The 21,922-nt window shown below is 40.8% G+C and overlaps 1 protein-coding gene across 1 annotated transcript; it reads left to right on the top strand.

Annotated features, from left to right (window-relative positions):
* Positions 1 to 13,010: 13,010 nt before the first annotated feature.
* LOC148121415 (secretoglobin family 2A member 2-like) lies at positions 13,011 to 16,704 on the top strand. The gene is made up of 3 exons (XM_087907631.1): positions 13,011 to 13,123; positions 14,888 to 15,075; positions 16,491 to 16,704. The coding sequence occupies exons 1-3, from the start codon at positions 13,087 to 13,089 to the stop codon at positions 16,530 to 16,532; spliced, it is 267 nt and encodes an 88-aa protein (XP_087763757.1). The 5' UTR covers positions 13,011 to 13,086; the 3' UTR covers positions 16,533 to 16,704.
* The last annotated feature ends 5,218 nt before the right edge of the window (positions 16,705 to 21,922 follow it).

Below are 21,922 nucleotides of genomic sequence, written 5' to 3'. Positions count from 1 at the left end.
TGAATGTGACTGACAATGAGGACTGACTGAGAAGCCAATGATAATCGCACTGGGTTTTGATTCTACTGCATGTACTGGCTTTTGGGGAGCCTAGTCTGTTTGGATGCATGCACATATTCTTAGACCTAGATGGAGGCGGGAGAGCCTTGGACTTCTCACAGGGCACCCTGACTTCTCTTAGGACTGGAGAACTAGGGTGAGAGGGAGTGGGGAGAGTGGGAGGGAAATGGGAGGAGGGGAGGAGGTGGAAATTTTTAACAAATAAATAAATAAATAGACCTCTAAATGGGTCACATTGTTGAATAAATGTATGTAGGCTTGGAAGAGAGAAGAAAAGGAGTATAAAGAGTGGAAAAGAAGTAAATGGTTTAAAAAAGCATAAAGTCTTTAAAGAGACAGAGTAAAGATAATCATAGATTAAAAGGAATGGGAAAATAAGCCACATAAAAATGGGAAATCCACAGAGAGTTTGGACTATGTATATTATTGTTTTATCTTTGAAGTTTTTGACTGTGAATGAGCTAAGAACAGAGTCATTGTAGGGGCTGCTGAGCTAAACCAGCATGTATATTATAAAGGTATCATGACTTCCAAATGTGAGTCTAAGGATATATTGTTTTGGAAAAGAGGTTTTTCTCTCGTTCCCACAGAGCATGAGAACCTATGGATTGCTTCCAGACTGTTGTGGTTTGATGTAACAAGATACCCCGAAAGGTAGCTATGAATGCCCCTCAAAATTACTATGCCCAAAAATCAACAGGAAGCAGTATGGAGAAAACTATGCCAATATCCTAAGATATTGTCTATAAATGTTTGTTTACATTTAAAGTGGAATATTATATAGATATGAGTAATGTACATTGGTACAGATCTTGCTTTATTGATGCAAATTTAAGGTCAGTCTTGTTATATATATTTATTAATGTATTCTGTTTGTGTGGTTCACTTAAAATGTGATTTATAATTAAATTACAGGTTATTATAGAGTCATCTATAATATTCAAACTTACAGTCATGTTAGTTAGATATTTCTAGATGTACAGAGATATATTTCAGGTGGATAGGCATTCTTCAAATCTTTCAAAGACCTTAGGAATATGGCATTTATATCCTTCGGGAGTCTCATATAGAGTTGAAGAATTTATAGTTATATAGTTTTCCTTAGTTATGACAAAAGATAAAGTAGATATAAATATTGTAACTGGAATTCTTGCTTGATAACTGTTTTATTATATGTAATTTTGCTATGTTTAAGTAAAAACTTTCCTTTTGTTCAAACAGAAAAGGGGAAATAGTTTGGAATGTCCTTCTGTCTATGTGTTGCTTTTATTGGTTAATGAATAAAGACACTGCTTTGGTCTGTTGATAAGAGAGAACTTAGGTAGGCAGGAAAAACTGGAATGAATGCTTGGAAAATGAAGACAAAGAGGGAGATGCCATGAAGCCGTAGCCAGAGTTAGACATGCCAAAACTTTTCCAGTAAGTTTCCAGTAATGTGCCATGTGGAAATGCACAGATAAATAGAGAATAATTAATGGGTTAAATTAATATGTAAGAGTTAGCCAACAAGAAGCTAGAGCTAATGAGCCAAGCAGTGATTTGGATAATATGGTTTCTGTGTGATTATTTCGAGTCTAAGTTAGCCGGGTGTCCGGGAAGAACAAGCGGCCTCCTCCAACACCAAGTATGGATAAGTTCTGCTTCTTTTTGTTGTTGTTTTGGTTTGCTTTTTCTGAGACAGGATTTCTGTGTGTAGCCCTGATTGCCCTTGAATGCATAATGTAGATTAGAATGCACACTGTGGATTAAAATAACCCCAGAGAGCCACCAGAACCTACCTCCCAAGTGATTAGATTAAGGACTTGCACCACCACTGCCCTGCTCGGGTTCTTATTTCTGTAGATTGTAAAGCAGAAGCAGGAATTTCAGTGGGATTCTATGGATATGGGGGTAACTAGACATTTTGACTTTAAATATTTGACCTTTCCTGCCTTCCTTCTTTCCTTCCTTGCTTCCTCTCTCTCTCCCTACCTCCCTCCCATTTTAACTCCTTTCTTTCCTTCTTTTTTCCTTCTTACTTCTTCCTCCCTCCCTCTCCCTTCCTTCCATGAATATGTGTATGCTGTAGTGTACAAGTGTAGGTCAGATGACAACTGTGCCAGTTCTTTCTGTCTAAGGTCTGTGTCTCGGGTACTGAGTTCATAAGCTCAGACTTGGCTAGAAATACCTTTATGCACCGAGTCATCTCTTCAGCCCCACTTATTTATTATAAACGAAAGTTTATTAGTCACTGGAAGGGCCAGCCATCTTGGGGATATTAAGACAAAAGTACTGACTGCCATCTCAGCCAAGTTTATGTATTTATTGGTACTGGGGAAGCATTTCATCTCTAAACTATATTCTAGACCTCAGTCTATCTTCTAGAGAGATTTGGGATACTTTTATCATGAAAATGTGCAAAGCACTGAGAAAGAATTCTCTTCAGATGTCTCCTACTGTTAACTCTACTGTTAACTCATATGGTCAACTCGCCACTTGGGTCAAGATCTGAGGTCTTACAGGAGTCTGGGAGCAGGACAACTATGGCTGTTATTCCACATCTTCTATCTTTCCTAAGACTCTGGCTCTCTTTGAACAGAATCTGTGACTGAATCATCTTTGCAATGTGGTTTTAGAGCAGCTGAGACATAAACCTGCCCCACACATGTGAAGAAAGTTGGACACCTGCAGTTTCTGACCTCCATTTGGAAGCCTGAGACAAGTTGCTTCTGGAGAGAGAAAAATTCAGACCAGAAGCCCTGGTCCTTCTGTCTTCTCTCATTGTCTATTAAACAGCTTCACAAACAACCTTTTTCTTCACCCAGTGACCATTGTTCACTCTCCAGAGAATGGCCTCCACCTAGTATCCAGGTACAAATGAAGTCACAGTTCCTTCAGCATGGAGTGAGACATTTTTAGAAATAAAAATCATTTAAGTGTCTTCCATCCCAGCAGGTGCCAGGGCAAGAACATAAGTCTGGGACACCAGGTGGAGCTCCTCTACATCCTGGCAAAGGATGGAGTGTTCCATTTACTTCTCAAGGCCTTTACTTTACTGGAGCCTGAAGTTTTGGCCTGGCATCCAGCTGTGAGTCCCCGTGAAGGAGAGCTCACGTGCACTCTCTGGAGAAGTCAGCTTTGTTCTTGGCAGCTTGTTCTGCCGACTGATGGAAAGAACAGCATCGTTAGTCGTCACACAGCAAAGCACACTCGTGGATAATCAGAACATGTAGTCCTTCCTGACACTCCCGCATATTTCTGCTGTTTTAATTCTTTAGTATATCAATCAACTATTCTTTTCTTGTTCCTTGTTTCTTAAACTTTTCCCCTTGTCCTTAACTGATCTAGGTTTTCAGACACAAGGTTTTATCTTGTCAGTCTCTTAATCTCATGTGTTCACATTCCTTGCCTTACTTGCCTTACCTTGGTGAGTAGCAACTATCCTTGGGATGCTGAAATTCTCCCAATGATCAACCTCACTGCTGAAATCATTGTGTTGGGTGTTTTTTAAATGTACAATCATGTCACTATTTATATTTCATTGAGATTAAGGCTATTGTGAACTAAAACTAGGCATGAGTCAAATTTCACATCTTTTTTTTCAAATTTAGACCCAAATATAATAAATTTATATACTTTATTTCTTTTTGTAAACCTTTTTATTGAGATTATGACATAATTACATCATTTTGTATTTATATGTATTCTTAAATATAAGTGGCTCAGTCTATATAGTGTCACTTCTATACAAGTTTTCAGGACTGATCATTGCTATTGAATAACCAATTGGTGTGCTCTTGCCTGGGGAAGACTATTTCTCCTATTCTCAGCATTCCTTGGTTACCTGTAGTTCTTTGTGCAGGGTTGAGGTCTCATGCCTTTCCCTCGACCACTTTTATTAAACTTGTTCTTTGACAATTTCATTTATTTCTACACTGCATTCTGACTAAGCGCACTCCTATAGTCTCACGCCTCACTCCCCATCCCTGTTCTCTACAGATCCATTTCTCACATTCTTGTCTCTTTGCTTTGTTTGTGATCCACAGAGTTTAACCAGGATCATCTATGTGACCCTGAGTTTGGAGATATCCACTGGAGTTTGGCGGGCTACAAGTGATTCATAACAACTACCCTTCCTCCAGACACTCTCAGTATCTAACCATTTATAAGGGCCTGTGAGTCCTGTATTGATGCATGATTGACTTGATAAGTAATCTTGTTCAGGTCCTATACAGGCCACCAAAATTATTATGAGATCATGATTGCAACGGCCATGTCATGCCTAGAAGATACCATTTCTCCTTTCTCCATATCTTTCAGCTGTCACATTCTTCTGTCCTCTCTTTCCAAAGTTTCCTTATGAAAAGGGGTGATATAAATATCTTGGTCTTGGATATGTGCTCAACTGTCACATTTGCTCAGCACCTTGAGCAGGTGTGAATGATTGTGTTCACCACCACTCACTGCAAAGAAAAGCCTCTTTAATCAAGGCTGGGAGTAGATCTAGTATAGAGATATGAACATAATAAATACTTAGAGAATGTCAACCAAATGCATACCTTCGTGGTGGGCCTCTTTCTCTGAAAAGTCCCTGAAAGCTCAGAAATGGAGAGAAATTGGGTTAGCTCAAAAAAGGAATTCTAGCAGAGGCCTCCACACAGAGACACATCTTTGGTAGATGGATGTATCTCATGCCCCTGGGGTTTTCCCTTTGCTAGGTGCTTCACTTGATCTACTATGTTGCTCATTTTAAATCACTTGTACCAATCTGAATATCAACACTTCTTCAATGGGAAGGATACGGTGCTCAGCTTTCCCAAAGACACCATCTCCAACCTGGCCCTTCCCCACAGCATAGGAGGAACCTCCATGTTTTTCATGTCTCTCTCAAAACAGTGACTCAGCCCAAGCACAACATACCTTGCCCCATATATACCTGCTCAGTGGTCCTGTGTGTAACTGACATGATCCTAGACATGTGTACACACAGGTTTTTAAAACAGAGTGAAATTGGCAGCTGTGATCTCTGAGAGAGAGAGAGAGAGAGAGAGAGAGAGAGAGAGAGAGAGAGATTTTATCTGTTCCATTGTGAAATGGGGTTGGATCAGAGAGAGGTCATGGCCTCAGTGGAGAGTCTATAGTGAGTCACATGACCTCTGCTAGAATTCCTTTTTTGAGCTAACCCAATTTCTCTCCATTTCTGAGCTTTCAGGGACTTTTCAGAGAAAGAGGCCCACAACGAAGGTATGCATTTGGTTGACATTCTCTAAGTATTTATTATATTCATATCCCTATACTAGATCTACTCCCAGCCTTGATTGAAGAAGCTTTTCTTTGCAGTGAGTGGTGGTGAACACAATCATTCACACCTGCTCAAGGTGCTGAGGAAAGGCCTGTGTCCCTTTATATTTCTGCGAAGACTAAAGGGACATACACAGTAGAATAAAATCCTAGGGCTATTAACAGTGTAAATAGATATGGATAAACCGTTCTAGAAGATAGACCAGAGAATTAAACTTTAGAGGGACAAAATTCTTGTGAAACAGAAGATCAGCAGAGGCCTTTGCTTTTATTGTTTTCTAGACTGTGTCTTGTTCTAATGCAGGCTAGCCCAAACCTAAATCTAAATATAGTCCACACTAGCTGCAAACTCATGCAGCCTTGAATCCTCTTCCTCAATCCACCATGTTCCAGAATTGCAGGTATTAGCCACTATAGTAAGATGTGGGCATAGAGTGCATGTGCCTTAGGTTGGGCTGGGTTTCGGAGAAGAGTGGAATGTCACCAAATCCTGAATTTCTCGAGACTTTAATTCCCATCCTCTCTCCTTGTGTTATTCGAAGGCACAGTCTATTCAGTTTTCTTCATATACAAGAATTACAGTGAGTGCCTATTAAGAACAGTGCAACTGCCTCACATGGCCTCTCTGTTTTACACTAATCATGTCTCAGTTTAACATGCTATTCACTTAGAGAGTGGATTTCCACCAAAACATTAAACTTTAGATAAGGGAGATGTCAAATCTAACACTAAAGCCAGTCGTTGCATGACTTCCTGGGCACTCACAGCACCCTTTACTGTGTTAGATAAGGACTTTTCAGTCAGCAACAGAGTAGAGATATCATTTACCATGATATTCTCTAACCTGGATCCAAAAAAAAAAACCATCTAAGGTCAGAAGTCTGATTTTGAAGCAAAGCCAGGGCCAAGCGCCAGCCTCTGACTGCTTCCCCATGACTCCTTCACTGAAATTGAACTTTACCCAACTTTCCTGGGCCAAGTGTGTGTGGTTAAACCTTTAATCCTCTCGCAAAGTAATAGTTTATTTGATTTCTTGGGTGCCTACCCTGACATATTATCCAGGTAGTTGGGACTGCTCTTCCATTTTAATGACAAGATTTTTCTTTGAGCCATAAGGAAACCATCAGTGTAAGGCTTTTATTTCAGTCATTCAAAGACGGGGAGATGAGGACACTGCTGTCAAGGTCTCCCTGCAGCAGAGCAGCAAATCACAGGAGAGATTTACTCCCCACATCCCCCCAAGCCCTGCAGACATATCTGGAGATATATTGTTGTTAGAACTAGATGATAGCTGCTGTGCTGTAAGCTTATCACGTGTGTAGAAGCCTGCTACACTTCCTATCTATGTTCCTCAAGCATCATTAGTTTCAGTTAAAGAACAACTTGTGTCAGAGAAACAATCTCAAGTGCAGACAAGGTGGCAGCTGGTGCATAGTGCGGATAGGGATCTTTCTCTCAGGCAGTCGAGCCCTCAGTTTAGTTAGGTGACCGAAGCAGCAGGAGCACATTCGCCCTCCAGCGTGTAGGGCTCAGCTTCACATCTAGTCCTTTTACCTTCACTCCTTTGCCTGCCACGACTCTTTCTGTCCTCCAACTTCACCTCCATTCCCTTAGTCATTCCTGTCCAAGTGCAAAATTTTGTCCTTCTGAAGTTTTATAGGTTTTACTCAATATCTCTCCCCTCAGACAAACCTTCAGATGAGGTAGTCATACTTATATTTATTTTTCAAAATAAACAGAATTTATTTGTTAATTTTAATTAAAACAAGAGTAATTTCTCCCTACCTCTTCTCTTTCATAACCCTTCCATTCACTACCCTGCTTTCTCCTGCAAAATGCACTGGGGCTGGAGACAGTCTTTGTGTGCAGCACAGTAAGACCTGAAAAACTCAGTCGCCTACTTCAGCCTCCTTCGTTCCTGCAGCTCCTTTATTCAGTCACATCCTGCCCCAGCTGTCCTTCCTCTCTGCACTTACAACTCTTTTCTGACAAGAGTTACTTTCAGGTTAAACTAATTTTTATTTTAACATACAACACAGTGGGCTGCGCTGTGGTAGACTTAGGCCTATTTGTTCTTATTTACCTATACCCATGCTGTTATGCATTTATCCAGTTTTGGTATTTTACTAATACTGGCTGCAGAGAATGTATTTTGTTATGTTTCCCTTTTTTCATGTCTAATTTTATTAACTTGAATAATCTCTCTTCTTTCTTTACTTTGACTGGGTGTTTGCCAATTTTGTTTAGTTACTCAGTAAATTCTTTGATTATTCTACATATTCGTTCATTCTCTATTTCACTACTATCCACATTAACATTTATTATTTTTGCTTTGTACTGGGTTTGGCTTCATATTTTCTTGAGCTTTAAGCTGTATAATAGATTATTTATTTGAGAGCCTGTGGAGATTTTACTGTGAGCACTTATAGCGAGAACTTCCACCTTAGACTATGTTGGGCATATCCCAGAGGCTCTGATGGTCAGGGACTTGATCTATATTTGTTTCTTGGACTTTTTTAATTTCTGTCATGATTTCTTCAATGAAATATTGTTTCTCATTCAAAGGTGCTCTGGGCTGGCACAGTGACTCAGGAGGTTGGTCTCAATTTGATGTCCAGAATCCACATAGAAGTAAAAGAGAATAATTTAGTCCACAAAGTTGCTCTCTGACTTGCACATATGTGTTCTCTGTTATGCAAGGACATGGGACAACTATGCCCTCCTCTCCAAACATTAACAAAAAATTAATTTGAAGAACTATTGGTAGTTGATGGTTTCTGTAGAAATAAAAGTTACTTTTCTTTAGGAATATGGGCCTTAGTAGATTACCTAGGCCCAGGGGATGTCCATGCCCCTGTGCTTAAACTCAGCACTAACTAGACTCAGAAGAAAGAAATGAAGAGAAGGAGAGAAGGCAGGAGAGAGGGAGGGAGGGAGGAAGGGAGGGAAGGAGGGAGAGAGAAAGTGAGGGAGGATCAACATAGTAAAAATGGCAATTCTACCAAAGGCAATCTATAGATTCAATGCAATCCTCATCAAAATCCCAGCGAAATTCTTCACAGGCCTTGAGAGAACAATAATAAAGTTTATATCGCAAAACAAAAAACCAAGGATAGCCAAAACAATCCTATACAATAAAAGTACTTCCGGAGGCATTACCATCCCTGACTTCAAACTCTATTACAGAGCTACAGTAATGAAAACTGCGTGGTATTGGCAAAAAAAAAACAGAGAAGTCGACCGATGGAATCGAATTGAAGACCCAGATCTTAATTCACAAACTTAAGAACACCTGATTTTCGACAAAGGAGCTAAAACTATACAATGGAAGAAAGAAAACATCTTTAACAAATGGTGCTGGCATAACTGGATGACAACCTGTTGAAGAATGAAAATAGATCCATATCTATCACCATGTACAAAACTCAAGTCCAAATGGATTAAAGACCTCAGTATTAATCTGACCACATTGAACCTGATAGAAGAGAAAGTGGGAAGTAGTCTACAAGACATGAGCACAGGAGACTACTTCCTAGGTAAATCCCTAGTACCCACAGACAATAAGAGCAACAGTGAATAAATGGGACCTCCTGAAATTGAGACGCTTCTGTAAAGCAAAGGACACTGTCAGTAAGACAAAAAGGCAGCCTACTGATTGGGTTAAGTTCTTCACCAACCCCTCATCAGACAAAGGTCTGATTTCCAAAATATACAAAGAACTCAAGAAACTAGACACTAAAACTCTAATTAACCCAATTAAAAAATGGGGTACTGAAATGAACAGAGAATTCTCAACAGAAGAACTTCGAATGGTCAAAAGACACTTAAGGTCATGCTCAACCTCTTTAGCGATCAGGGAAATGCAAATCAAAACCACTTTGAGATACCATCTTACACCTGTCAGAATAGTTAAAATTAAAAAACATCAATGAGAGCCTATGCTGGAGAGGATGTGGAGTGAGGGGAACACTCATCCATTGTTGGGAATGCAAACTTGTGCAGCCACTTTGGAAATCAGTGTGGCAGTTTCTCAGGAAACTGGGAGTCAACCTACCTCAGGATCCAGCAATTCCACTCTTGGGAATATACCCAAGAGATGCCCTTTCATACTACAAAAGCATTTGTTCAACTATGTTCATAGCAGCACTATTTGTAATAGCCAGAACCTGGAAACAACCTAGGTTCCCCTCAATAGAAGAATGGTTAAAGAAGATGTGGAGCATATACACATTGGAATTTTACTCAGCAGTAAAAAACAATGACATCTTGAATTTTTCATGCAAATGGATGGAAATAGAAAATGCTTTACTGAGTGAGGTAACCCAGACCCAAAAAGAGGAATATGGTATGTACTCACTCATAAGTGGATTTTAGCCATAATTAAAGGACAATGAGCCTATAATTAGTGATCCTAGAGAAGCTAAATAAGAAGGTGAACCCAACAAAAATCATATAGCTATCCTTCTGGATATTGGACGTAGACAAGATTGCCAGGCAAAACTTGGGTGCACGGGAGTGTGGGACGTAGATGTAAGGGGAGTTGGGTAGAGAGAAGGGAGTAGGGGAGGATTCAGGAGAGCTTAGGGGAATGGGATGGGTAGGGTGGAGAAAAGATGGATATGGGAGCAGGGAAGTAAATATCTTAATTAAGGGAGCCATTTTAGGGTTTGCAAGAGACTTGTCTCTAGAGAGGTTCCAGGTCCAAGAAGAGGTCCCAAGATTGTTCCTTGGGCAGCAGAGGAGAAGGTGTCTGAACTAGCCTTGTCCTATAGCCACACTGATGAATATCTTGCATATCACCATAGAACCTTCATCTGGCGATGGATGGAGATAGAGACAGAGACCCACATTGGTGCACTGGACTTAGTTCCTAAGGTTCAAATGAGGAGCAGACGGAGGGAGAACATGAGCAAGGAAGTCAGGATCACGAGGGGTGTGTTCACCCACTGAGACGGCGGGACTGATCTAATGGGAGCTCACCAAGGCCAGCTGGACTTGGACTGATGGAGCATGTGATCAAAATGGACACTCTGAACGTGGATGGCAATGAAGGCTGACTGAGAGGCCAAGGACGATGGCACTGGGTTTTTATTCTGCTGCATGGACTGACTTTGTGGGAGCCTGGTTTGTTTGGATGCTCACCTTTATAGACCTGTATGGAGGTCTATATTGGTATTGGACTTCCCACGAGGCAGGGAACCCTGACTGCTCCTAAGACTAGAGAGTGAGGGGGAGGTGGTGAGGGGGAGGGAAAAGGGAGGCAGGGAGGAGGTGGAAACTTTTAATAAATAAATAAGTAAATAAAAGAAACAAAGAAAGAAACAAAGAAAGAAATGAAGGGAGGGAGGGAGGGAGGGAGGGAGGGAGAGAGGGAGGGAGGGAGGGAAGAAGCTTGACTATATCAATTTCATTTTTGGCTCTGCTCCTGCTTAATGATAGGAAGGAAATGACAAAATAATCGTAACACTAAATAAAACATTCATAGGTCATTAAGAATGGATTTTGTCTCTCTGGCTCACATAGACATTTTCCCCTTCTTTTTTATACTGGAATCAGTTTTATTTTTCTTCTCCTTGTGTCACTCATGTGTCACTATCCACAAACATCCTGTCTACAATTTATTTCAAACTCCCTACCTCTCCTACCATTTTGGATATTAGCAGGTGGTATTTTTCCTTTAAGCATATCCTATCCTATTCCCTCTAGAAGCCACTCCCAAATCTGCTCCACAGTATCACCATCCACCTATTCCAGACAACAATACCTTCTCCAAAATGCTGCCTCATGCTCTGTAGAGGATAGTGCCTTCAACCGATGACGTCATTGTCCTCATTGATAAAGTACTGTTCTTCCCGCACATGACTCTCACTTGCTCTCTCGCTCACTCACTCTCTCTGAAATCTTACATTTATATATTGGGTTGTATAGACTCTCAAATTAAAATTGACCTATACAAGACCTGGGACAAAGCATTCTCCAAACTAAATGTACATTCAATGCAGGTTACATTTCACTGGAGATGACCTTTAATTACGTCTTCTACAACAGACGGGTGTATGTTTTAACACCTGGAAGAAAACTCCCACTGGATTTTTTACCTGAATATTTCTTTTTTATGAAAGCATGCTTCTCTTTACTTAACTTAAGTTTTAGGTGATTACTAAACAATGAATTTTTTTATGGATTTTCACACAAATGCATCATTTTACTTTGGTTATCTGGTCCCATCAATGCCCTCCTTTCCCTACTTCACTACAGATAGCAAATCTTCCACTTCCATGTCACACAAATATAGATAGATATATACATATATGGTGTGTATATTATAGAAAATGTGATATTTCTCTTTCTGGGTTCTACTCTTTTATTTAATATGATAATATCCCGGCCCATTTATTTCCATGTAAGTGACATAATTACATTGTTCTTTGAATAAAACTCCATTGTCTATGAATGCCACATTTTTTTTGTCTAGTTATCTTCTCATAGACATCCAACAGCTTGGCGATTTTTACTAAGGCTATAATAAGTATGGATGTGCATGCCATCTGTGACATTCCATTATATACTCACATGATCTAACTGGATTTCATAGTAATTTTGTGTTTGTTTTTATTGTTTTTGTTGGTTGATTTGCTTGTTTTTTAATTTGAGGGACTGTCATACTAATGTCCACAGTTTCAGCAGCAGAAAGCTCCCACAAATCAGTGGATATATAGACTATTTGGAAAGGTTACTCAGATGCTGAATCTGCTGTCCTGATAAATCTTCAGCAGAGTTTTATCTATACTCACTTTACCATGGGTAAAAGGAAGCTCAGAGAGACAGAACAGCTGCTCCATGATAAGACATGGTAAGTCATGAGCAGACGCTATCCCCAGGATTTGAAGTCACAGCTGCATGAACCACAGGTCACTCACCATACATCATCATCCCTCCCTCCCATAAAGTAATAAGGATCCCTAATACTCGACAGTGTCCTTGATTCAAGAGAGGTGACACCCTAGACCTTTAACACAGAAGGAGAAATGTGTTTAGCTATCTGGAATGAACAGTGAATGTTCATCTTATAAAATGACTCTTTGTAAGACTCTTCAGTAAGGATCTGTGGACAATAAACTTCCTCTGGAAGTCAAAGAAGAAGAGGGTCAATAGGAACCCTGCCTACAAAAGGGTGTGTGGTTGTGCACTGACCCTAGCCACTGGGTCCATCAGAAACAGGTGTAAATAAAATGAAGCTGCTTAAAATTGTGAAATAAAAAAAAGAACAAGAAAAAGGCATAGGCAAAGAAAGATGAAGAAGGAGAAGAAAGGGAAAGAATGAAAGGAGTGATAAGAAGATGAAGAAGAACCCAGGAGATGGAGAGGAGCAAATGAAGGAGAGAGGGTATGAAGGGGAAGAGAGTATCTTTTCAAAAATCAAACTACAGTGCTGTGATCTGCAATATTTTTGGAAGAGCTCAGTGAGAGGTCATCAATTGTCATTCTTAATAATTTGGTTCCTTGTTTCATACAAACAAATCATTGGCTTCCTTGGCTCTGTTTCATGTTCTCTTGAGTTGTCTGCTACAATGTCATGTTGCTCTTATGACTTGCATTCTTATTTCCTGGGTGATACTAAAGTGCCTGCCCAAGAAATAAATAGCGGAGAGCTGAGGTCTCAACTGCAGAAAGTACCCGATCTCCATCTTGTACCAAAGACCAACCCACAAAGGCTTCCTCAACTTGAAGCTGGTCCTGGTCTTCATGCTGGCCGCCATCCCCATTTGCTGCTATGCCAGCAGTGAGTTCTGTGGAGGAGTGGGCGGTGGGTTCTGTGGAGGGGTGGGAGGTGGGTTCTGTGGAGAGTTGGGAGGTGGGTTCTGTGAAGGGGTGGGAGGTGGGTTCTGTGGATGGGGTGGGCGGTGGGTTCTGTGGAGGGGTGGGAGGTGGGTTCTGTGGAGAGTTGGGAGGTGGGTTCTGTGAAGGGGTGGGCTGCTTTCAGACCACACACTGTTTCTGTTCTATGGGAAGAAGCCCTAGTGCCTGAGCTCTAGAACTTGCCAACAGTGGTACAAAGTGTCTGACTCAATAGCCCTGAAACTCAACGTTAGTCCAGAAAGTCAAAGAGGCGTCACAGTTGCAGGTTGGGCTACAGCACTGAGCTGTGTGTGATTTGTCACTACCACGCAAGAAGTCCCAAGATGATGACAGCTCTCCTAAAATCCATGGCAGGTCTTGAATTTGGATACAAGATATTTTATAGAATATGGGGAAAATATAAATGACACTGGACCTAAATGGGTTTCCTAAAAATTGTACTTAGAATTTCTTTAACTGTGGAAAAAGTTACTTCTCAAACTGTAGCATGTGACCTAGGAGTAAACAGTTTGTCAGTCACGACACAGACTGCGAAAGATTGTTCTGACCCCTTCACATTGGACCACTTACAGGCCTGCTGGTAGAGAGGAGAGTTCACATTCCCCAAGTCCACTTGAAGCAATGACAGAAGTAAAGCTTTGTCCCTGAGAATGCAGTCAGTACAGACATGTCACTAGTGTCATAGACTTTGTATAATTTGCTTTGTTTATGATGTCTCCTTCACTTATCTGAGAGACTGGTGCAAAATGACAAGAAGGTGGAGTTCTCAGTTAACTTGATAGGAAAATCAGGGTTAAATTGACCTCTTTCTCTTCCACTGGCTGAAAAATGACATCACTTCAAGTACAAGAGTTTATAGTTTATGATACTTCTGATGCAGAAGATAGAGTTAACAGCTACAATGACTAATATTTATAAACTACTGTAAAATACTTAATGGGGTTTACAAAATAGCACTGAGATACATCATGGTTACAAGAAAGAAAGACACAACAGTTCACTGTGTTCCATCAGAACAAAGCTTCTCATTTCTTGCGTGTCATTGCTGACAAAGGTCAGCGAGGTTTAAGGACACTGTTGGCTTGTTAGAAAGCAGCTGAGTTCTTCACCAGAGAGGGAACTCAGCAAGGCCAGGGACAGACACCCTCCTTTCTTCTCCAGAGAGGGGACTAAAGAAGACTTTAGTTTCTTCTGCAGAAACTAAAGGAATCTTGCAGTCTGCTTCCATTTTCTGCATGAGGTCACTTCAAGTACCAGAGTTTCTGTTTAAGTTGCTCTGTGATTCAGATGGTGAAGTTAACAGAGCAAATCAGATACTATTATAGACATGATAGTTATAGGATGTTTGAACATATTCCATGATGTTCTCAAAACAGTAACAAAATGTGACAGGCTTTGCCCAAAGATCCAAAAAGCTTACCATATCCAGCCCAACAGCCTGCCGTATCTTCAGTGTCCTTCTCAGTGAAGGGTGTGTGAGGGTTTGGCTTCTTTTGTGCTGGGATGTCAGGGACAGAGTTTGCAGTTTCTAAGTGGAATCTTGCAATCTGCAGTTTCTGTCCCTCATTTGGCAGTGTCCACCACCTGTGCTTATCTGTGTCTCTACTTGTACTCAACAAGATGTTTGTGATGAGAGGTAACCCCTACCGAGTTCAGACCTCCAGTGATGAATGCCATGTCTTTCCAGGTTCTGGCTGCCATGCAATGGATGACGTCATTGCGCAGGCTATTAACTCATCAGTGTCTGTGGATGATTTTCAGGACGTGGTTAAGTCATACGCACCTCTTCCTTTTGACCAAAAGGCTGTGGGCAAATTGAAACAATGTTTCCTAGACCAGTCTGAGGAGTCTCTGGCCAATGTTAATGTGATGGTGGTAATTATACATTTTCCCTTTTTTGTATTATGTTACTATATATATTTGTATGATGTACACATATATGCATACATCATGTATATATATGTGCATAGTTATGTGTTTATGCACTTATATTTACATATATACATACATATTTATATATCCATAGGTATATGTTTCCACTAATGAGGAAAAACAATTTCCAATTTTGTAACTGATAAGGTCCAAGCAGACATTGTCTGTGTACTATTTTTGAACAACATAATATGATTTAGTGGTTACAATTTGTTTAGGAAAGTCATTGAAAGACACAGTTGATATTCCATATTATTTTGAGGATTTTAAAATAATTAAAGAAAAACACAAAAACAAAGGATATCAAACAGAGATCACTCTATTATTCATTACCTCCTTCCTAATCACACAAACATAGGTACACACATGCATGCATGCATGCATGTGCATGGTCAAATGTGCACACATGTGCACACATGTGCACACACACTCAAACATAAGCAACTCATGACACAGATAAAGCCCTCAAATTCTTTAGTCAGAAAAAAATACACTTGACTCTCAAATAGTCCTGCTTTGTGTCAGTGACCAGGGACCCTTGCATTTGGTACCAATTCAGAGCAAGTGCAGAAGACCCCAATATAAGAATGTCATGACTAAGAATCTCTTTCAATAATAATAATAATAATCTCTTTTCACACATAAAAATATAGCTCCAAGAATTCATCTAAAGGGTCCCTTTTCCATTTAAGCAACCCACAGGTGCCAATCTTAGGAATATGCCCAGTTTTAACTAAGACCACAGGAATACACAGGGCCTGAAAGTACTGGTGAGGGCTCTCTAGTCGCTTCTAACAAATCTCAGTTTTTAGAGCACTGAGGAATTTTTAAAGCCACCCTCTCTGTTAAGCAAGGTTTCAATTGAGCGAGGGGTAAGAGAATAGTAGCAGAGCAGTTGAAACTGAGGGTCATCAGATACCTTCAGCCACAGAGACTCTAGCTTCAGAGTGGGTGTAGAATAAATTCCTATGGAAACGGCTCGGGAGGGGGTTGGAAGTTAGAGGGGAAGGTAATCAAGGTGAATCTTTAAAGGAAAAACCAAAAACATCTGGATTTGTTACTGTTGTTGTTTTCATGGTTTCTTGTCTTTTCTTTAATTTATTTATTTATTTATTAATAAAAATTTCCACGTCCTCCCCTCCTCCCCTTTCCCTCCCACACCCCTCCCCCTCCCGCTCCAGTCCTAAGAGTGATAGAAAACTTGCACCTGATTGGCCTTTTCTCTGGAAGCTGTCTGGATATTTAATAGTAATTGAAAATAACAAAAAAACTAATTTTAAAAAATAAGATTTTTTTCTTTTCAATATTGGGTTCTCCATCAAATCATAATGTGAGTCACTTCCTCATTTATTTCTCAGGATGCTGTATACAACAGTGAAGATTGTCCACAGTCTGCCTAAAAGTTCTGCGAGACCTTTGGCTCACAGGAATGAAGAGAATGATCATGAGCCAGCAGCTGATACCATAATCATAACTTTTTCTTCTTGATGTTATCTTTCTGTCTATAAAGTGCAAGACTATTGTTGGAATCTCAAAGGCATTTCTTTCTACTCATTAAATTAATTGCAAATATCGATGCTCCTTTGTGTGATCTTTTAAAACTGGGGGCTTAAGAGGCCTGCCACCCTCCACTCTAGGACACACAGACAGTTGCCTCCCACATAACCTTAAAGTGAGAATAAAAAAGGAGAGTGTCTGTCCCTGGCCATTGAGTCCCCTCTCTGCAGAAGAAAGGAGGGTGTCTCTCCCTGGCCTTGCTGAGTTCCCTCTCAGGTGAAGAGCTCAGCTACTTTCTCATCACCACCTCTGTTCAGCATCCTTGGCATTATCCTGCTGGGGGTCTGAGGCTGGGATGTCCTCCCAGCCCTGCTGTCACCAGGGCTTTATGTCTACAAGAATTAGGAAATAAAGATGGTTCCACACATGCCACTCAATCAATAGAGCTCCTCATGTAACTAGGTTCAGGAAAAGAAATCATGATCATCTCAAATGAGGAAAGGGCTTTTACAAACTTCAGAGGATTTTTGTTTGTTTGATATTTGTTTTTTTTTGGGGGGGGTCTTTGGGAAGTATTTAAAATACTTCCCTTAATGGCAAAATGTCTTGGTTAACATAGGTATCAAAGGAAATGACAACATAATAAATGTTTCTTATGTCAAAATTAATAAAATAAAAAAACAGGATTATGACACAAGAAAAGTAAACTGCTTCTGTTAGGGACCGAGAGAAGCCCCTGAGGAAAGACCAACAGCCAAGCAAGCAGTAACAAGAGCGCTTTATTAATTCCAACACTAAGTGGCACATGGCAGCAGCATAAAGAAGGTCACAAGCTCCTTTTAAGTAGTTAGGGGTATCCCAGGGAGGAGGGATTAATGTAGGGCTGATTGGTGGGGGAAAGATTAGTCTGGGAACTGAGTGTTGGGAGGACTTAGTAGTAAGGGACCTTTGTTGTTTTTTTTTTTTTTTGTAATTTTATTAAATTATAAAAAGTTTCCATTTACGCCCCTCCTCCCAACGCCCTCCCACTCCCCCCCTCCCTCTCCTCCTCCCTCTTTGTCCCCAAGGGAAGTCAGGGTCTCCTGCCCTGTGGGAAGTCCAAGTTCCTCCCCCCTCACTCCAGGTCCAGGAAGGTGAGCATCCAAACAGACTGGATCCCAAAAATCCAGTATATGCAGAGGAAACCAGTCCCAGTGTCATTGTCAATGGCTTCTCAGAAAGACTGCAGGCCAGCCACATTCAGAAAATCCGGCCACATTCAGAGAATCTGGTTGGATCACATGCTCGTTCAGTCACGGTCCATCTGGCCTTGGTAAACTCTCATTAGATCCGACCCCTTGTATCAGTGGGTGATAGTATCCCTCGCAGTCCTACTTGATTATATATGGGATCCCAGGTCCAAGGAGAGATCCCCAGATTGTTCTCTGGACAGAGGAGGGGGTGCCTGAACCGGCCTTGGCCCGTGACCATACTGATGAATATTTTGCTTATCACCATAGATCCCTCATCTGGCGTTGGATGACGATACAGATGGAGGCCCGCGTTGGAGCACCGAACTGAGCCCCCCAAGATCCAAACGAGGAGCAAAAGGAGGAAGAAAATAAGTAAGGGACCTTTGTGTAGCAGGAAAGGGAAAGCTATCTTTAGCTTGCAAAAGGATGGGGGGGGGGGCATCTGCTGAGCTAGCAGAAAGGCTTTGGGGGCCTGCAGAGCCAGCAGAAGACTTGGGATATCTGCTAGTTGGTTGCCAGTAGGTAGTGGTTTAATTGAGGACTACCTGTTTAGTTCTGCTCCATTTTAGTGAATCAAAGCTAAGACTTAGATTTCTATCAGGCTACTAGGAGAGTCTGGCCTGTGCCCCCCACCGCAACTCTCTCAGTTTCCTCTAATAATAAGGAAGGAGAGAAGTGTGTCTGGTCTCTGAGTGCTTTCCACTGGGTGCCTGTAGTGACTGAGCACAAGAAATGTCTCCCATAGGCTTCTGTATTTGAACACTTGGTCCCCAGTTTGTGGAGATGTGAAGTCTGTGAAGGCTATGGAAGCTTTAGAAGCGTAGGTCTCCACCTTCCTAATGCTGCAGCCCTTTAATATGTAGTGACCCTCACCCCTGCAACCTTAAAGTTATTTTCATTGCTACTTCATAGCTGTAATATTGCGACTGTTATGAGTCGTCATGGAAACATCTGGTATGCATGATCTCACAGATGATGTGAGACCCTGTGAATGGTAAAGGTGGAGCTCTGCTGGCAGAAGACATCACTCAGAGGATTTGAGGTTTTAAAGTCTGGCCCCACATCACTTTCCCTTCTTCACTCCATACCTGCAGATGAAAATGTGCTCAGTCAGCTTCCTGTCCCACTGCTATGTCACCCTTACCTGTCACCTTCCCTTCCTGCTGTGATGGACTCTGTCACGCTGAACTTTAAACCAGAAAAAACTCATTCTTTTCTAACTTGCTTTTTGTCAGAGAACTTTATCACAGAAACTGAAAACTAGCTGCTAGAGTTGCCTGAATTTTCAGCCAGAAAAACAGCATAAAAAGAAATACACTACAAATAACACGGGAAGAAATCAAATTGTCCCTGTTTGAAGATGATGTGATTCAATAAATAGCAGTCTCTACCAGAAAACTCTTGGACCAGAGGCACTCTACTAGAAAATCATTAAATGTGAAACAGAATGTGCAAACCCAGCAGCATTTCTATACGGTCCTAAGAAACACATGGGAGGGAATTTAAGAATACAATACCATTCAAAATAAATGCCTATAGATGTGCCTGTCCTACATGCATTGCTATTGATGTGACAAAATATCCTCACAAAAGACAGCCTAAGGGAGAAAAGGTTTATTTTAACACACTTGCAAGTTACAACTCATCACTGTGGTGTAGTCACAGTTACAGAACTTACAGCAGTTAGCTGCATCACACCGTGCTCAAGAGTGGAAAGTAACAAATGCACACATACTTGCTGTTTCTCTGGTTGTGCTAGGGATGATTTCTCACTCATACAGTTCAAGGTTCGCTGCCTAGGAAAGGGTGCTGCCTACAGTGTCTGGGACTTCCCACATCTGTTACCCTAATTAGGACAACCTCCCTCAGACATACACACAGGACACTCAACATAGACAATACCTCAATGGAACTATCCTCCAGGTGAGAGTAGACTGTGTCAGTGTGACAATCCCCTAAACAAAGAGGTATAGGGCTCCCACCATGAAACCTTTAAAACTTTGAGGGAAGAAAATGAATAAGACATTAGAAGCTAAGAAAAACGCCTATTCTCATGAATCAGCAAGATAAATGTTGTTTAAATATCCCTATTACTGAAAAAGGCTACAGATTCATTGATATTCCTATCAAGATTCCAAAATGTAATCTTTAGGAAATAGGAAAAAGACCCCATATTTGCATGGAAAAACCAAAGCCCCTGATTATCCTAAACAATCCATAGCAAAAAGAACAATGCTAAAGCTGTCACATTTTCTTATTTCCAATTGAACTCCTGGGCTGTGGTACTACAACTAGCATGGTACTGGTATGAAAAGAGATGTAACCAAGGGAATATGTTGAAGAGTCAAAAATAAAACATTCATCGACAGTCTCACAACTATTGTGTCAAAATATGTTAGAGAAGAAAAGAATAAATTAGGGATCAGAAAATCACATTATGTTTGTAGAACACCAAGCAAGTTTAGTAATCCACGTCCCCCAGAAAATCATTTCAAAATATAATAACGGCCATAACATAAGTCCTAAAATAGAAATTAGCAACAGGAAAACAGAGGAAATAGTGACCCAGGCATAGGCAAGGACAGCTCAGGAAGTTAGACTAAAACTGACAAACAGAATGACTTGAAATTTTAAAAGCACAGAAGAGAAAAAGGATGTCAAAGTGAATAGAAGGCTGATAGAATGAGAAACACTCTGTCACTTATTCATCTGACCAGGGATTAATTTCAGAGCATGGAAAGACATCGACAGTACATTGTTCACACCTCTCTGCCAGGATGTCCCCTGAGCCTTGGAGAGGGTGAAATTGGTATCATATTGTGGGCTGAATGCTCTGTCATCACTTCTCAGAAAATTATAGATTGTGTATTAATCACTGCCTACTGTTGCAAAAAGTTCATTGATGAAGGCTCAGTATAATACTATCAATGGCATAAATATGCATATTTAGAAGAAAGTTTGAAAACATGACCATTTAGAAAAACAACCATAGCAGACAAATCCCCATCCAGAAAAAAAAAAAAGTCCTCCAGGGAGAATCAGTTACATGTGGTTATGGGTTGGCCTCTAGCCAAACTTAGCTGTTTACACCAGGCTGGATTCAGCGGTGTCTTTCAGGATGTGCTGTTGTACAGAGTAACCATATGACGTTTTCACACACTCTTCCATGATTCTGGTGGGTTAAAGTTTGTGTGTGTGTGTGTGTGTGTGTGTGTGTGTGTGTGTGTGTGTGTGTGTTGTGGTTATTAATCCTCCATATAATGTATGGCTGGCAAAGCTTCTTTCACCTCACTGCAGTAAGAACAGCAAATATCATAAAACAACTGACAACAAATGCTGGCAATGCTGTGAGGGAAAGAAGAACCCTCATTCATTGGTGTGAATGCAAATTTGTGCAGCCACTCTAGAAATCAATACAGAGAACCCTAAAAAAACTCTATGACCCAGCTATACCTCTCTTGAACACATGCCCAAAGGACTCACACATTACTCCACAGATGTTTGCTCAGCAATGATAGCAATTGCCCTGTTCACAGTAGCCAGGAAATGTCCTGCAATAGATGAATGGATAATGAAAATGTGGTACACGTACACAATGGAATGTTATTCAACTAAATAAAGGTGGAAACATGAATTTTGCCCATAATGACTGAACCTCGAAAAGATGACATTGAGTAAAGTAACTCACACCCAGAAAGACAAAAGCTGCCACTTCGCTCTATTTTTGGTTCCTATCTTCAAATCTTCATATACAAGTGAGGCTACCATCCCTCACCAAAGAAGCCTCTCTTACAGTAGGTGGAGACCATTCCAGAAAACCACAACTGGACACAATGCAGAGATCAACTGTCATGTGAAGCCCAGACCCAGTGAACTCATCTACATAACTCTTGAGTCTATGGCTCAGAAACATTTTGAAAGAAGGAGCAGAAAGTTTGGAAGAGATGGAACCAAAGCGAATGTGCTGTGAAACAGACTCCCCTAGAAGAGCTGCATAAACAAGATAAGAACAATGGCAATAACAATGGACAAATTAACAGAGAAGGGAGAAGATTCTATGA

This window comes from Myodes glareolus, chromosome 7 (assembly GCF_982192425.1).
Source record: "Myodes glareolus chromosome 7, mMyoGla1.1, whole genome shotgun sequence".
In the NCBI taxonomy this organism is placed as follows: Eukaryota; Metazoa; Chordata; class Mammalia; order Rodentia; family Cricetidae; genus Myodes; species Myodes glareolus.
This window is presented reverse-complemented; position numbering and strand designations above follow the sequence as displayed.

Coding starts and splice junctions, on each gene's coding strand:
- LOC148121415 (XM_087907631.1), top strand. CDS start 13,087: ATGCTGGCCGCCATCCCCATTTGCTGCTATGCCAGCA. Junction 13,124..14,887: donor CATTTGCTGCTATGCCAGCA/GTGAGTTCTGTG, acceptor ATGTCTTTCCAG/GTTCTGGCTGCCATGCAATG. Junction 15,076..16,490: donor CCAATGTTAATGTGATGGTG/GTAATTATACAT, acceptor TTTATTTCTCAG/GATGCTGTATACAACAGTGA.